The 17,585-nt window shown below is 36.4% G+C and overlaps 1 protein-coding gene across 1 annotated transcript in view; it reads right to left on the minus strand.

Annotated features, from left to right (window-relative positions):
- The window catches only part of ITSN1 (intersectin 1), a 217,486-nt gene that overhangs the window by 160,571 nt on the left and 39,330 nt on the right, over nt 1–17,585 (minus strand). The window contains exons 5-7 of the mRNA XM_007941304.1: nt 12,021–12,200; nt 10,017–10,113; nt 6,552–6,652 (exon numbers count right to left, since the gene is read on the minus strand). Coding sequence (XP_007939495.1) covers nt 6,552–6,652; nt 10,017–10,113; nt 12,021–12,200 — 378 coding nt within the window. The remainder of the gene's footprint in view (nt 1–6,551; nt 6,653–10,016; nt 10,114–12,020; nt 12,201–17,585) is intronic.

Here is a 17,585-nt window from a genome sequence, read left to right on the forward strand (position 1 = left end):
AGAGGGATTTAAATAATATTTGCTAATAGCCTGGGGGCTTTTGAAATAGGAACTCAAGCCCTGACAAAAAAGGGAAGATACACAAAGAACAGACACATAACATGCCCTTGATAAATACTTATTAAATGAATGCTTATGAGTAATGAAGAATTAGTGTATAAAGACTAGAGTTTCAAGATATAATTTGCCCAAACATAATCTTTTGTCCAGATGACCATCCCTATTTTTATTTTACAAAAGAGTAACTTGTTCATGGTTGCACAAATGGCTAATATCACAGCCAGGACTAGAACACTTTTCCTATGACAGCAACTATAAAGAATTTCTGAAATTTCAACACTTTTTCTCTCAAAATTAGCTTTCCTTTCTTCAAAATACTTGTATCTCATTTCTGGCATGAAACTAACCTTACATACAAGACAGAAGATATAATGGGAGATTTTAACCAGTGCCAGGGTGAAAGAGACAGATACATCTTATTTTCAGCTGTGCTTCACAGGTGTGGTCCCAAGACCAAGGAATGGAAAGCCTCAGAAATTATAGTTGGAAGATTCCAGTGTATAAATTTTCACTTGTGTGTGTGTGTGTGGGTGAGATGTGGATGAAAGTTTACAGAGCAAATTGGTTTTCCATTCAAAAATCCATACAAATTCTGTTTTGTGAAATTTATTGCAATCCCCACACTGTAACAACATTCTTCCCACTTCTTCCCTGTGCTCAAGGAACATTTTTGCTTTTGGCTATTTCATTTTTAAATATGAATGTGTTCTTAAATGGCAAGCAGTAGAAGTTAGGGATCTTTGAAAATCACTGCAAGGGTCCAGCATGTGAGGCCCTGGAAAACTGCAGAAAATAAATCGATGAACTCAGAGGCTGTGGGCTTTGGTCCTTGCTGAGTGACCTGGAGCAAAGTTCTCCTCACCTGAATGGACTCTAGGTTTCTTAATTCAGAGGCCCTTTCCAGATTAAAAAGTTCATGATCCATCATCAGGATATATAACATTGAACTTAGCATGGTGCTAACATATAGAAAGTGTCCAGTAATAGGTATTTATTACTGATAATAATTTAACTTTTATTTACATGTAAAATACTGGCTGAAAAGTAGACATGAATATATACATTGTATATGTATACATGTGCACATGTATACAGATACATTTTTCAAATGGAAAATGCTCAAGACAACAGCACCCAGATCATGAAATAGAATCTAATCAACATCCCTGAAGCCCCTGTTGTACTCTCTTCTAAGTATCACCTCCCCACCAAGAGTAGCCTAACTTCTAACAGCATAGTACGCCCTCTGCTATGTCTGCCCTATTTGCTCAACATATTGTTGCATATAACTATAGAGCATCATTCTCACTGTTTTACCATATACCATTGTGTGAATACATCACAACTTACTTATCCATTCTACTGTTGATAAACCTTCAGAAAGTTTTCAGTTTGGTGAACATATGTACGCATTCCTATTGGATTTTTTTTTGTGTATGTATGCATGTGTCTATAACACGTGTATCTCCAATATTCATAACACATTCAGAGAAGGTTCTGGGCTAATGCCCAAGCTAAAATATTGAAAACTAAAAAGGGGTTATAAAAATTGGAAGCATCAAAGAATAATGAACACTCTTTATTGAATTAATGGGAAGATTCTATAGGTTCTGTGCTATCTGGGAGGAAAGTTCATTGAGCATTTTATTTAGAATCTGCAACATGATTCATTAAGGTTGGCCACATTAAAGTGGAATTACTACAGCTTTAATTTACTTTATACTTTTAACAATTTTCCCACTCCCAAACTACACAAAAGAAAATTGATAATTCACCTGCCTCAAATAAAACGTTTAACAATAAGTGAAAAGATCTAGCCCTAGACTTGAATATCAGGAGACTTGGATTTGGGACCTGACTTCTCTCATGTCACTCTCCAGTGACACGTGGCATTAACAAAATGACATTTCTTCTCTAAGCATCAGACCTTTCATCTCTGATATGAGGGAAATAAATTATTTAGAATAGAGGTTGGCAAACTGTAGCCAGCTGCCCGTTTTTGTAAATGAAGTTTATTGGATACAGCCATGGCTATTTATTTAAGTATCATATGTGACTGCTTTCACATTACAATGACAAAGTTGAATAGTTGCAATAGAGAAGCATATAGCTCAGAAGACGTATTCAGAAAAAGTTTGCCAATCCCCGCACCAGAAGAGGACAATGGTTTCTAAGAATTCTAATACTCATTCACTCCATATGTCCTAAGACAATGCTGTGAGACACTGAAATGTATCAGCAACATCTACTACAGCATTTCAGCATAATAGTAGAGCATAAAAATGAGCTTTGAGTGCACATAACTATCCCATGGAAGCCTAGACATATAAAGGGATACCAGTTCTGGAGTACGTGGTTTTAAAAAGCAACATTATGAGCTTAAACAGAAAACTCAAGTTCAAACCCCACACTATGGGCATCAATGTTTGAGTAGGGAAGCACGAATGGAAAGGAGAGAGATGATTACATGGAGTTAATGTTTTACTTCAAACAATTACTAAGACCTTAGCTTTCACGATTAATATATGAATAATCAAATAGCATAGTCATCGTTTCAGAAAGTAACGATATAATAAAACAGCTCTCTGAGAAGAAGGGCCAGCACTAATAAGATTACCAGAAATCTAGAACTACTTATATGACTTAACTAAAGAATAGTCTTCGGAAGGAAGATTGGGCAATTTACTTCCTTAGTGATATCACCTCAGTAACACAAGGAAGGGTCACTATGAGTCAGATCTGACTCGACAGCAGTGAGTTTGGTTTTTGGTTTTTTTTTTAAAGAATTGTCTAACTCCATTTTATAAGATGTGTCTTTTAAAAGCATGCAATGCCACACACATCAAGTGAAGGAAGAAGGGGGTACTAACCTAATCAAGTATATCAGTTAAGTCCACCCACATAATCAAGAGGATAAATAATGCCACCACCAGATTTTCTTCATGTTCCACACTGGACTAGCTCATAGCACAAGATCCAGAGATTCTCACACATCCTTCTTCTGGGACCAGTAGATGGTATTCTAATGTCCATAACACACTCTTACACATGCAGCCAAAATTTTAAGACAACCAAAGAAAGTATGCAGAAATAAAGCACCATGATCATCAAGGATCTGTAAATTTCAACAGTGGATATGTACCATCACCCAGATCTACTAGGCCACAGGTTATGTGAAATTCTTAGAGCATTATCATTCTACTCCACTCCAAAAACACAAGTGAAAGCAAGAGTGAAAGTCACAGTACAAGGGTAATTTATATTCTCTAATTTATTTTAATACATATATTATCTACGAGGTCTGCACATTAAATGGTATTCATAACACTAGGATGTCACAATTCCAAAGTTGAGAACTATTGCACTAGATTAAGAATTAAAATGATTTTGTGTTATAAAAATACCTTTTAGTTCCTTTTAAACAAGAACCCACAAAAAAACCAAGGGTGGGGGTGGGGACAAGAGATGAAGAATATTAAACTATATATTTCAAACTATATATTTCATTAGAGAGGAGTTCTGATAGCATAGTGCCTAAAGCTCTTGACTGCTAACCAGAAGGCTGGTGGTTCAAATCCACCAGCCACTCCTCAGAAGGAAGGACGGGCAATCTACTTCCATAGTGATACTGCCTCAGAAACCCAAGGAGGGGTTGCTATGAGTCAGGTCTGACTCGACAGCATATAATAACAACATCATTTCATTAGAGTATCTTTATAAATAAAACCTTTTCTAAACTTTCTTGATATTCTTTTTATTCTATAGCTCAATGAATAACTGTTTTTGGAGTTCTATCCTGAAATCTTTAAATAGGACAGAATTTTCTTTTTAAGTAAAAATTGCAATTATAACTAATAAGGAAAAAAGTAGTAAGAATTACTACTTAAAAGTGTTTTGCCACACCCGTGTTCATTGCAGCATTATACACAATAGCAAAAATATGAAAACAACTGAAGTGTCTATCGATGGATTAATGGACAAACAAATTGTGGTACATACATACAATGGAGGGAGCTCTGGTGGCATAGTGTCTAAGGCACTTGACTGCTAACCAGAAGGTTGGTGGTTCAAACCCACCAGCCATCCTCGGAAGGCAGATTGGGCAATCTACTTCTGTAGTGATACCGCCTAGGAGACCCAAGGAGGGGTGCTATGAGTTGAAGATGACTTGATGACACATAACAACAACAACAACACATATATTGGAATACTACATAACAATAAAGGAAAATGATGAATCTGCAAAACATTTCACAACATGGATGAATCAAGAGGACATTAGACTGAGTGAAATAAGTCAATCACAAAAGGACAAATATAACGAGTCCACTATTATAAAAAGTCAAGGACAGATTTACACACATCAAGAAACATTCTTTGATGGTTACCAGAAATGGGAGAGAAGGGAAAGGAGAATTACTAACTATACATATTACTATAGCAGATATGTGTTAACTCGAGTGAAGGGAAAGGCAAAACACAGTATGGGTGAAGTCACACAATGGGCCAAGGCAAAGGAAGAAAAGGAGAGGTACACAAGAATGAAGGGCAATTACAGTAAATTCTGTAACATGTACAATACTGCAACAGTAATAACACACAATAATTTGAAATGGATATGTATGCTAAATAGATGTAGGAGGTCATATTGGAGTATGCCACATGCATAATACATATTTGTAAATGCTCTATGTATATAAATATATATATAGCAGAGCTCATAGGGGACACTGTTATGAAATTTCTTAGACATAACCAAACACCTCATGGGACTAAGCTACTGGGCTAAGAGCCATAGTCACAGGGAAATATCTAGGTCAAGCGGCATAACTATAATTATGAAGATCATGTTTTACATCCTAGTTTGGTGTGTAGCTTCTGGAGTCTTAAAAGTCTGCAAGCTGTCCTCTAAGATATAACTATAGATGTCTTCCTGTCTGAAGCAAAGGAGGATGAAAAAACTGAAAACTCAAGAAAGCAATTAATCCAAACTACTAATGGCCCACATGAATCACAACTTCCTTTACCCTGAGACCAGAAGAACTAGATGGTGCCTGGCTGCCACTACCTATGGCTTTGACCAGGAACACAACAGAAGGTATGAATTAGAGTGGGTGAAAAATGTGGAACAACATTCAAATTCATAAAAAAGACCAGACTTACTGGTATGACTGAGACTGAAGGAACCCCCGAGACTCCTGCCCTGTGACAACCTTCTAACGTGGAACTGAGGCCACCCCCAGAGACTACCTTTCAGTCAAATGATAGACTGGCCTATAAAATAAACAAGAACACCAGGGAGGAATGTGCTCCTTAGAACAATCAACTTAAAAGAGCAAAAGGGCACCATATGCCTAAAAGCAAAGATGAGAAGGTAGGGAGGGGTAGGGGAACTGGAGCAACAGAAATGGGGAACCCAGAGTAGAAATGGAGAGGGCTGACACATTGCAGGGATCACAACCAATGTCATGATACAATCTGTACATGAACTATTGAACGGAAAAGTAATTTGCTATGTAAATATATTCCTAAAGCACAGTAACATTTTCAAAATAAAATTTAAAAAAGTGTTTTGCCTTATATTCTAGTGCCACCCTCTACGTCACCCCAGGAAAATGAACCTTTTCTCCTTTCATGTTTGTTAAAGGACAGTTACATTTTTTTCCCCTTTAAACTCAAATGTTCTTATCAGATCTCAATTTTCCTTTATTATAATTATGCTTTTCTTTATAACCCTCAAATCAATTTTAAAGGAGCTCTGATGGCACTATGGTTAAGGCATTGGGCTGCTAACCAAAAGGTCGGTGGTTCAGACCCTCTAGCCACTCCATAGAAGAAAGATGAGGCAGTTAGGCTTGGTTTTGGTTTAATCAATTTTAGGTGTTTAACTCTTCTTGAGAAAGGCTTCTAGATGGTATCCAAAGATCCTCCTCTGTCCTTCTATTGTAGATAATAGAATCATTATGTTTTGTAAAAATCCTTTGAGATCACATAACTCCGGCCTGTTATAGATTAAGAACTAAGATTCAAGAAGGTTAAACTGACTCCAAGCTAGTTAGTGGCAGAGCCAGGTTGCAATCTCATCAACCAGTTACCTTTCACTCTGCATAATGTACTGCCTCAAACTCTGACCTGCTGAGTAAGTAGTTTTAAGTTCATCTATGAAGTTGGACTTAAGGATCTGAACTTAGTTTTTGTTCAAGGCAGTGTTTCCTTGCTAGTGATTTGGTTTGCATACAAGTGGCTTTTAGTAAGCTTCCTCGATCTAAGTTCCATTTTATGAAGAGGCAAAGAAACAAAGGCCTAAGGCACTGGAGACTATGCTATCTATGAAGTTAGTAGTAGAGAAAAATATGAAAGAGTAACAAAGAAACCCTATCTATAAATAAAGAGAGGAAGATGTTTGAAAAATACTTTAACCAAACATTTAGAAATAACATGTATTTAGTACAGAGATTAATTTCACTAAATTAATTGTTACTTGTAAATACCTGTTAAGTGTCCACTCATAGTTTTGTCATGACTATTGAATAACTGCCTGTATTTCAGTCTCGATGACTGAGGAACAGCCCATTCTGCCACTGGAGGGGCACTGTAGGGAGAAGAGAGACAGAAAAAGAGGGTTAATAGTAAGGAACAGTCTAAACTAAGATGTTCCTTAGATAATGATGACTAGTTTTAACATTTTATTCACTTTCTAATCACCACTTCTCAATTCTCTGTAATGAGTATATTCCATTTTTAAGTTTATAAAAATTTCTCTCGAAAGTGACGAGCTCATTATTTTTCTTGAATCTCCAGCATAAACACAACAGACCAAGTTGCTCTACAAAACTATGGAAATCTCCTTGGAATTGAGGCAATACCATAATGTCCTGGCTTTCCTAGAATTCTGGAACATTTCTGTTTTGATTTAAAAAGTAGTACTGACAGGAAATGAATAATACTTTTAAAGGTACTAATTGCCTAAAATGTTTAACTTTCTATACACTAAAAAACAGGATGCATTTCTTAACAAAGTGAAATTATCTCTTTCTGGGAAGTTTATATTCCCTATCCAATGGAGAGTTTCCCAGAGAAGAAACAATCAAGGGTCACAGCAAATCAGTGGAACAGGAATGGAGGGAGCTCTGTTTTCCTGACTGCAATCCAGGGCTCACCTTTCCTTGCCAAAGTGCCACAGTCCTGACCTGAGGAAACCCCTGCCAGCAGTCAGTGTGGGTCTAGACTTACTTAGTGGTTAGCTCCTCAAAGGCCACTGCCCACAAATGTCAAATTGTTACCAATGTCTTGTTAAGAGCCTGATGGCTAAATCAGGTGATTTAAAAAGAATGGCTGAGCTGACAGTGAAAATGGCATTCCACATCCAGAACATACTACAACTAATGCCCCACTTGCAATTTTGTTTTATTTTAATAAAAATATCCATTTTTTCACATGTAAAAGCAAAATTTTAATCATAAATTGACCTTCTTAATTTATAAATATATATTCATATAACCTCATAATTTATGTTATCTACACACTTGTACTTAGTACATACACCTCATAAAGAACAGGAAACAGCTTCCAAACCTTTAAAAAGTACCTATATAAATTAAGCTTTTTCAATTTTTGCAAAATTTCCTATTTTATTATGTGCAAACTTTTTTCATACAGCCACACATTTACCCACCAGCCACTCCTCGGAAGGAAGGTTGGGCAATCCTACTTCCGTAATGATACTGCCTCGGAAACCCAAGGAGGGGTCGCTATGAGTCGGGGCCGACTCGACGGCACATAACAACAACAACAACAACAACACATTTTTATGCATCTTTCTTTGAAATTACTTTTTAAAATTCACAAAATTAACTGAAAATGTTTGACGTTTTCTTAATAAAAAACACTTACCAAGATTTACTCTGCTGTGAGTACCTCTGTAGCCACTCTCTCATTTTAAACTAATATTTTACTAATTCTAATGCTGCCTATTTGTCAAGAAGCTATCTTTCTACTGCACTCTAGGAAAGCAGGGGTGTTACACACAGAAGTTGCCCCAGATTACACTTATCAAGTCATAGTTTTCTGCAAAAGTCCAAGAATCTAAATAGACTAAAAACTCATTAATAATATGTACCCAGAAAATACTATACATATATATACTATATCACAACAATTTGCTAGGGATTTAAATTGGTATTAAAAAACTAACTACATTTTCTTTTTAAAAGTCTTAATTTCATTAATACTAATACTGATTGTTAACTCATTTTAACGTCATAAATTGAGAGATGTCAACACCCCTTGTGGATGAATCAAAAACCACCTCAAAATTTCAGCATGTTATAGTGAAAAGGACAAAAAACATGGAATTTAGTGATGGATAATCTGAGTTTAAATCAGTTCTGCTGTTAACTAGCTGTAAGCCATGGGGGAGCAATGGCACTTCTCTGGCTTGTTTCCCCATTTACAATCTGAAACAAGATCTACTTCACAGGTGGTTGTAGGGGTTAATGGGATTAATGAGGTACCTGACAAAGCAGATGCTCAACAATTGTTCCTGCATCTCAAGAGTAAAACCTCTAAGACACTTGCCTGCTAACCAGACGGCTGGCGGTTCAAACCCACCAGCCACTCCTCGGAAGGAAGGTTGGGCAATCCTACTTCCGTAGTGATACTGCCTGGGAAACCCAAGGAGGGGTCGCTATGAGTCGGGGCCGACTCGACGGCACATAACAACAACAACAACAACAACAAGTGAAACACAAGCACCTGTACACCATAGTTAGCTGAAGTCTTTACAGCAAATCTGCAAAGAGGATGTGGTTCATGATTAAGAACACATGCTTTCAAATCAGAAAGAACTCAGTTTAACTCTAAGCTCTGTCACTTAGGAGCCATGTTATCATGGGCAAGTTACTTAATGTCTCTGAGCTTCTTCATCATACATAACATAAATAAAGGAACCATCTTACAGAGGAGAAGACCACTGAGTGAGATAATACATATAAAGCATTTAGCACAGTAAATTTTCTTTAAATCATTTTCAAAAGGTAATTATAAACAGATGAAAAGTATAGAGCTATGAAATTATATAAGAAATCTATGTTTAAAAGAAAAAGAAAGCAAGCAGTTTCATTCAAGTACTCCAGGGTTCTCAACCATCGAAGAGAGAAAGAAACATATTTAACATACCCTTCTCTTTAAACTGGGGAAATAATTTGATTAATTTAAGAGTGAGCTTCTAATGAGGTTGAAATAAGAAAGATGGAATCATCATCATTTACAACACCCATCATCCTCCTCCCAAAAAAAGAGATTTAACCTTTCATATCTTTCATCGCTGTAGCAGTATGTAAGGGGGGTTAGGGGGAGGGAGAAAAGAAAATAAAAACATGAAAGATAATATAAAACCAAGGCTGGGCGAAATATAAGCAAAAATGCCATGTAAGTTGGGCCACAGATTTGATTAATTTGAACTGTTTACTAATCGAAATATTTCATTTCATAAAAACTGGTCTTATATATGGCTTTACTAATAATCTAGCAGAGCCCATGGGATGATCTGACATAGAATTAAAAACAATGACAACTGTGGCTCCAATTTCATACAAAATATTTACAAATAAACTCTGAAACTGTTACACAAAGTAGTTATTTCACTATTTTTTCTCCTATCTTGGTGCTCTATTTTACCATTTTGAAACATTTCAACTATTATTATTTATTCTCATTTTAGAAAATTAAAAAACCATGCAAAGCTTTTAAAAGAAATGTTAGGTCTTGGATGACTATTATTTTTGTAACAAATAAATGGTAAGACCTAGTAACACTATCAAAATTGAAAAGTACTACTAGCATTCTACAAAATACTAAAAGACAAATAAAGAACATAGCTAATTCATTTTCAAATTTATGAGTTAATCATACAATGGCTTTAACCAAGACTCCCACTGAAAAACAAGTAAACTTACCTAGCCACGTCAAATGATTGTGCCTTCTGTAATTTAGTGTTTAACTGTGATCCTGGACCAGATCTACTAAAGGAAGAACTCTTTGGCAATGTGGCTGCTGTAAAATAAATAAATGTTGAATAATTTTAATCCTAAAAAACCGTTTCACATTTTAGAAGATTATAATGCATAGTCATCAAATCTGAGGCATAAATAATCCCTCCCTTCTTATCACCCTAAACCCAAAAAGAGTTATTTCCCTACTCCCTCACCTTCTGCCCTCTTGCCAAAAACATTCCTAGATTTACTTGTTCTATTGAAAAACACCTTACTAGTTTAAGTAGTAATGCCTGATTCCATAAAATTTTACTCTTCATTAACTTTTTAGTCATCATGTTTTATACTATCTATTCAAACAATTAAAGAGTAACAGCTTAAATATATAATATGGCATTATTCTTGAACACCACTGAAGAAGCTGAAGTATTAGTTCCAATTGTAGGAGCCAAGAAGTCACAGACTGTAGTCTTGGCCAATAACATGTGATTTTAGGGAGGGTCAGGTCACAGCTTTTGGGTCTGATTCTTATTGAAAGAAAAAAACAGAACAAAAAACTCTGAGCCTTAGCCACATTCCCCTCACCCTTGCAAACCACAAAAGAAAACAAGTGTCAGAGTGTTATGGATTCACTGATACTACTGGAAAAACAATTGCACACACTTTCTGAACTCTCATCAACTCTGCAGTCATGGCTATACATGAAAGATAGACTACATGTGATAAGAAAATCTTACCAAAAAAGTACATCTAGATTCTTCGGCCATAACTTACAGATATATGCTAACATGTAATAAATCCAGGGGGCCACAATCACATTGCTAAAATTCAACCATATTGCTAAAATTCATGCTGAATTTGCTCAGACATATCCAAAGTATTTTTTTCTTTTAATTTCCATATGTATACAAATTCATTAAGATTTTTTAGACTAAGTTTTCTACACCTACAGTTTATGCTTTCTCTTCACTAAAAAGAAAAAGACATTGAATAAAGTCTCAATGTAAACTAATCCAGGAACTTTTCAGTCCTTTTCTTCAATTAGGCATGTAACACCTCAACCTTAATCTATTTAGTTATTTAATAGACTCTATTCCCCTTTTCTGCTGAATTCATTCTACTTCCTCGAAGAAAATATGCATTGTTCTTTTTCTTTCTTTTCTCCTCATATAATTCTACCCCTAAAGGCTTGCTTATAGCAAGTCTTAAGCAGCTGAAGAACACTGGTAACTGAGACATGAAAATAAAAAATGTTCAAATACTGTTCAAACTTCAGTTGCTCTTGTCAAGCCCTAGAAAGCAAATTATGTTCTTGACTTTAGCTGGTGAGTTCACCATTACCACAGCAGTACCCAGAGCTATATAATTCTATTCTGAAGGCCTGGTGGTGCAGTGGTTAAGCACTCGGCTGCTAACTAAAAGGTTGGTGAATCAAACCCACCAGCCACTCCATAGAAGAAAGATGTGGCAGTCTGCTTCTGTAAAGATTCCCATTGCTATCCAGTTGATTTCAACTCATAATGTCTCTAGAGGACAGGGTAGAGCTGCTCCATAGAGTTTCCAAGGTTGTAAATCTTTATGGAAGCAGACTGCCTCATCTTTCTCCCATAAAGTAGTTGGTGGGTTCAAACTGTCAACCTTTTGGTTAGCAGCTGAATGCTTTAACCGCTATGCCACCAGACCTCCTTTTTATAAGGATTACAGCCTTGGAAACCCTATGGGGCAGTTCTATTCTGTCCTGCAGGGTCACTGTGACTCAGAATTCACTCAACAACAGTGGGCTGGGGTCTGGTTTTTGGTCCCTCATCTACCCTAACATATCTCATTTAATCTACTAAAATAAATGGAAAATTAAAATTTGAAATATATAGACATTTCCTCCTTAAATAAAATAGCATTCAATTAGAAAGAATTAACAGTGAAATACATGGTATCGAGATCAGCCTACAGTCTTAGCAGGTCACATACCAGGATGAGAAAATGCAGGCAGAGGTTGTATAACAGGGGGAGCCCCGTTAGCCAGGGGAGGCACTGTTGCTGGAGGAACAGAAGATACTAGGGGTGGAGACATTCCAACAACTGGAATGGATCCCATTGGCACTGGTGCAACAGCTGTAAGGGGTGGCATGCTGGCAATACCTCCTATACCTATGAGAGGAAAATCCAACAAAATTACATTCAAATCACATTTTAATATTCAATGATAATCGAGGATTGATAGAAGAAGAAAATTACTTTCTGGCTGTAGTATGTTCTAATTTAACATATGGTTACAAATGAATAGTTTTTAAGGTTATCAAAAATTATGCCAAAGATAACATCAACCCCACTGCCATTGGATTAATCAAAAGGCTTTAAAATCCACCTTGAAGTGGGGACCAGGTTTGCTGGTCCAATAGAGCCTGGTGAAACCACTGAGACTATGGCCCCTAGCTGCCCTTCAGGTCTGGAATTGAACCCACACCTATGGTTTTCAGCCAAACAAAGTATAGCCATGTGAGTTAAACATTTACCTCAAGTAGACACACGCCCTGGAGAGAACAATCATGGGAGAAGGAAGGGCTGCTTATGCACAGGGAGACAGCTTAGGGGGCAGGAGAGAATATTAGTCAATCAACTGATTATTTTGAAAACCAGTAAATAAAGGATAAAAAATTAAGAATTTATTTTGCCCTTACTATACAAACTTATAACTCAGGGTAACCAAATACTTGAGAGGAGGAATTCTGCTTTATAAAAGAAATGATAAAACTAAAATATATGTTTCCTGTCATTTAAAAAAATATATATTTTATTGTGTTTTAGGTGAAAGATTACAACAACTAATTAGGTTCCCATTTAGCAATTTTTATATAAATTATTCCATGACGTTGGTTGTAATTTTCACAATGTGTCAGCATTCTCATTATTTCCATTCTGTTTATGCTGTTTCTATCAATCTGTCTTCACTTTCCTGTCTTGCCTTCTCATCTTTGGTTTTGATCTCATGTATGTTGATCATTTGATCGCATATAGTTGACTGTTTAAGACAGCATATTACTCACAGGTGATAGTGTTTATTTTATAAGCCAATCTATTATTTGGTTAAAAAGTGACCTCCAGGAATAAAGCAGCTTCAGTGCCAAATTCAGAGTATCTTAGGGTGACGGTCTTGGTTCTCCAGTCTCTATTGCTCCAATGGTCTGGCTTTTTTTTAGGAATTATAATTTTGCTCTACATTTTTCTCTCTCCTGTCATTTTTGTTTCTCTGCTCCAATTTCACTGCCTTCTTTTCTATTAAGTGAGTATGTTTTTGTACCATTTTAATGCTTCTGTAGACTGGAAAAAAAAATGAAGTTATTTGCTAAGTGGTTGCTTTAGGGAAACATGTTAATTTGTCATTAAGTACTTCAGATTAATAGTAATTTAATTTTGGTAAAATACAAAAATTTTATACCACTGTAGCTCCATTCTCCTTCCCCTCCAATGTGCTATTATTAAGAAGGTCTGGTGGAACAATGGTTAAAGCACATGGCTGCTAAATGAAAGGTCAACAGTTCAAACCCACATTTTCCAAGGGAAAAAGATTTGGCAGTTGGCTTCTAAAAAGATTTATAACCTTGGAAACCCCTTAAGGCAGTTCTACTCTATCCTATAGGATCACTATGAGTTACTCAACAGCAGTGGGTTTGGTTTTGGTTTCTGCTACTGTCATATACGGGAGCTCTGGTAGCGTAGTACCTAAGACACTTTACTGCTAACCAGAAGGCTAGCAGTTCAAACCCACCAGCCACTCCTTGGAAGGAAGGTTGGGAAATCTACTTCCGTAGTGATACTGCCTTGGCAACCCAATGAGGGGTTGCTATGAGTCAGGTCCGACTCAATGGCACATAACAACAACAACTGTCATATATATTACATCTATATACATGTAATAAACCTAACAATAGTTTTAAAATTATTACTTTATATAATCTTTTAAAGTCTTTCAAAGAAGAAAGGAAATGAGAAAAAAAATATATTTATACAGTCTTTTACATTAACCCATATATTTAACATTCTTGATGCTTATGATTAACTTATATAATCAAGTTAGCACCTGGTACCAATTCCTTTCATCCTGAAAGTTTCCTTTAGTATTTATTTTAAGGCTAGTCTGCAAGCAACAAATTCTCTCAGTCTTTCTTTTAGAATGTCATCACTTCACCTTCATTTTTAAAGGATAATATTGTTCAATACAAAATTCTTGGTTGTTGATAAAACTAAAATAAATGTCTCCTATCATTTAAAAAATATATATTTTATTGTGTTTTAGGTGGAAGATTACACAACAAATTAGGTTCCTTTTTTCTTTACACACTATGTATTGTTCCACTGCCTTATGGCCTCCAGTGTTTCAGATTATAAATCAGCCACTATTCTTATCAATACAAAAAAAAAAAAACCCAAAACACTCCACTGCCATTGAGTCCATTCCAACTCATAGCAACTCTACAGTACAGAGTAGAAATTCCCCATAAGGTTTCCAAGGCTGTAAATCTTTACAAGGGAGCTCTGGTAGCATAGTGGCTAAGACACTTGACTGCTAACCAGAAGGCTGGTGGTTCAAACCTACCAGCCACTCCTTGTAGTGATACTATCTTCCGTAGTGATATTGCCTCGGAAACCCAAGGAGGGGTCGCTATGAGTCGGGGCGACTCGATGGCAAATAACAACAACAACAACAACAAATCTTTACAAAAGCAAATTGCCTCATCTTTCTCCTGCGGAGAGGCTGATGGGTTCAAACTACCAACCCTTTGGTTGGCACCCAAATGCATTAACAACTACACCACCAGAGCTCCTTATTGTTATCAATATCTCCCTATGTATAATGAGTTGTTTTTCTCTTGTTCTCAAGATGATTTCAGCTTTGTGTTTGACTTTCATAGTTAATTATAACATGCCTAGGTGTGGATCTCTTAGTTCTTTACCTTACTTAAAGATCAAAGACTTCAGTATGGACTATACTTCAAAATAAAGAAAGCTTAAAGTCTCACAACCAGACCAATAAGCAATATATGTGGGCAAATCTGCTATAAAAGACCTCTTTAAATTATTTAAGAGCAAAGATGTCAGTTTGAAGACTAAGATGTGCCTAACCCAAGATATGGCATTTTCAATAGCCTCATTATCACGTAAGAGCTGGACAATGAATAAGGAAGATAGAGGAAGAATTGATGCATCTGAATTGTTGTGTTGGTGAAGAATATTGAATGGACTGCTAGAAGAATGGACAAATCTGTCTTGGAAGAAGTATAGCTGGTATGCCTCTTAGAAGCGAGAATGGCCAGATTTCATTTTTCATATTTTGGTCATGTTGTCAGAAGAGACCAGTCCCTGGAGAAGGACATCATGCTGGATAAAGTAGAGGGTCACTGAAAAACAGAAAGACTCTCAATAAGATGGACTGACACAGTGGTTGCAATGATGGGTTCAAGCATGGCAAAGAGTGAGAATGGCCTAACCCGGCAGTGTTTGATTCTGTTGTACACAGAGTGGTTATTAGAACCACCTTGACAGCACCTAATAACAACAACAAGGTTTGCTGAGGTTCTTGGATATGTAATTTATCCTATTTGTATGCTCACAGTATACATGATATATTATATATATATATACACACACACACACACAGAGGGAGCTCTGGTAGCATAGTGCCTAAGGCACCGACTGCTAACCAGAAGGCTGGTGGTTCAAACACACCAGCCACTCCTCAGAAAGAAGCCTGGGCAATCTACTTCCGTAGTGATACTGCCTCAAAAACTCAAGGAGGGGTCGCTATGAGTCAGGTCTGACTTGATGGCACATGACAACAACAACAACATACACACACACAGACACACACACATACATATATATATAAAACCAAGCACACCCTTCTCATGTAGTATCTTTGTAAGCATGCTACATAATTTGTATAGAGCATTTAAGAAAATAACTCACAGGGCAGGGCTGGGGGTGTGGTTGGCACCAAAAACCATAAACACATGTGTTATTTGTGTTAAAATACAATAATGTTTTTCATTAAATTTGGGTAGTGTTCCTCCTTTATTTGCTCAAATATTTTTTCTGTGCTTTCTTTTCTCTTCTCATTCTGAGACTTGCATTAGCTGTACACTGCAAGTATGATCTTGTCCCACAAGTCTCTAAGGATTTGATAATTATATTTCCAATCTTTTTCCTCTGCATTCTTCAGATTGGATCATTTCTATTCAAATTCACAAAGGTTGATCTGTCCTGTTGAATCTGCTGTTTATATCCCCTAGTGAATTTTTCATTTCAGTTACTGTACTTTTCAACTTTATAATTTTCATTTTGTTCTTTTTATATTTTTTATCTTTTTTTTTTTGAGAATCTCTATTAGCTGATTCACTAATGTCATACTTTCCTATAGCTCTTTAAATATAATAATTGCTGCTTTGAAGCCTGTTTCTCTTAAATCCAACATGTGGATCAGAGGCAGTCTCTAGCATTTGAGTATTTATGGGTTACCATTTCCTATTTCTTTGACTAGTTTATAATTTTTAGTTGAAAACTGAACATTTTAGATTTTATATTGTAGCAACTCTGGCTCTGATTTATAACTCCTAAAAGTTGTTGTTTCTTTCTTTTTTTTGATCAGTAACTTCCCTGAGCTAAATATGAAAAATTTGTCTCCCCTGGTGGCATAGTACCTAAGGCATCTGACTGCTAACCAGAAGGCTGCTGGTTCAAACCTACCAGCCACTCCTCAGAAGAAAGATTGGGCAATCTACTTACATAGAGACACTACCTCGAAAACCCAAGGAGGGGTCGCTATGAGTCAAATTGACTCAATGGCAGTGAGTTTGGTTGGTTTCTTATGGTGTGCAGTTTTTGATATCTCGGTTCAGTTGGTTTTGTTAAACTTTTGTTTATATTTTGAAGCCTGGCTTCCTAGAGTGCTTGTACAGAGATAATTTGATTTTCTTTCTAAGTCATATGCTTCTTTTTCTACATGCCCAAATAATATTTTCCTTTACAAAGATATACCTTAGTGTTGATCTTTCCTGGTCAGTGTTCTTGGGTACACAGTATACTGTTTCAAAATACAGGTTTGAGACTTTTATTTCAAGAAAATAGTCTTAATCTGTTTTTTTTTTTTTTTCATTGTGATTTGAGTGAAGATTTACAGAGCAAATTACTTTCCATACAGCAGTTCACATATACTTTGTCTCATGTCATTGACCAAAGTTTACAACAGCTCCCCTCCCACTTCCTCCCCATAGTTACCTCTTCCCAGTGTCCATCTCTCCATATATTCCTGCCGCCTGAGCTGTCTCCTGTACATAAGCAGTCCTTCTTTCTCCCATGATTGTTCTCTCCAAGGCGTGTGAGGTAAATGTTTAACTCCCATGCCTGTATTTTGTTTGGCTGGAAACCACAGGTGTGGGTTCAGTTCCAGACCTGAAGGGCAGCTAGAGGCCATAGTCTCAGTGGTTTCACCAGGCTCTATTGGACCAGCAAACCTGGTCCCCACCTTTTTTTTTTGTT

This window comes from Orycteropus afer, unplaced genomic scaffold (assembly GCF_000298275.1).
Source record: "Orycteropus afer afer isolate SDZICR_OR568_19922 unplaced genomic scaffold, OryAfe1.0 scaffold00078, whole genome shotgun sequence".
NCBI classification, from domain to species: domain Eukaryota; kingdom Metazoa; phylum Chordata; class Mammalia; order Tubulidentata; family Orycteropodidae; genus Orycteropus; species Orycteropus afer.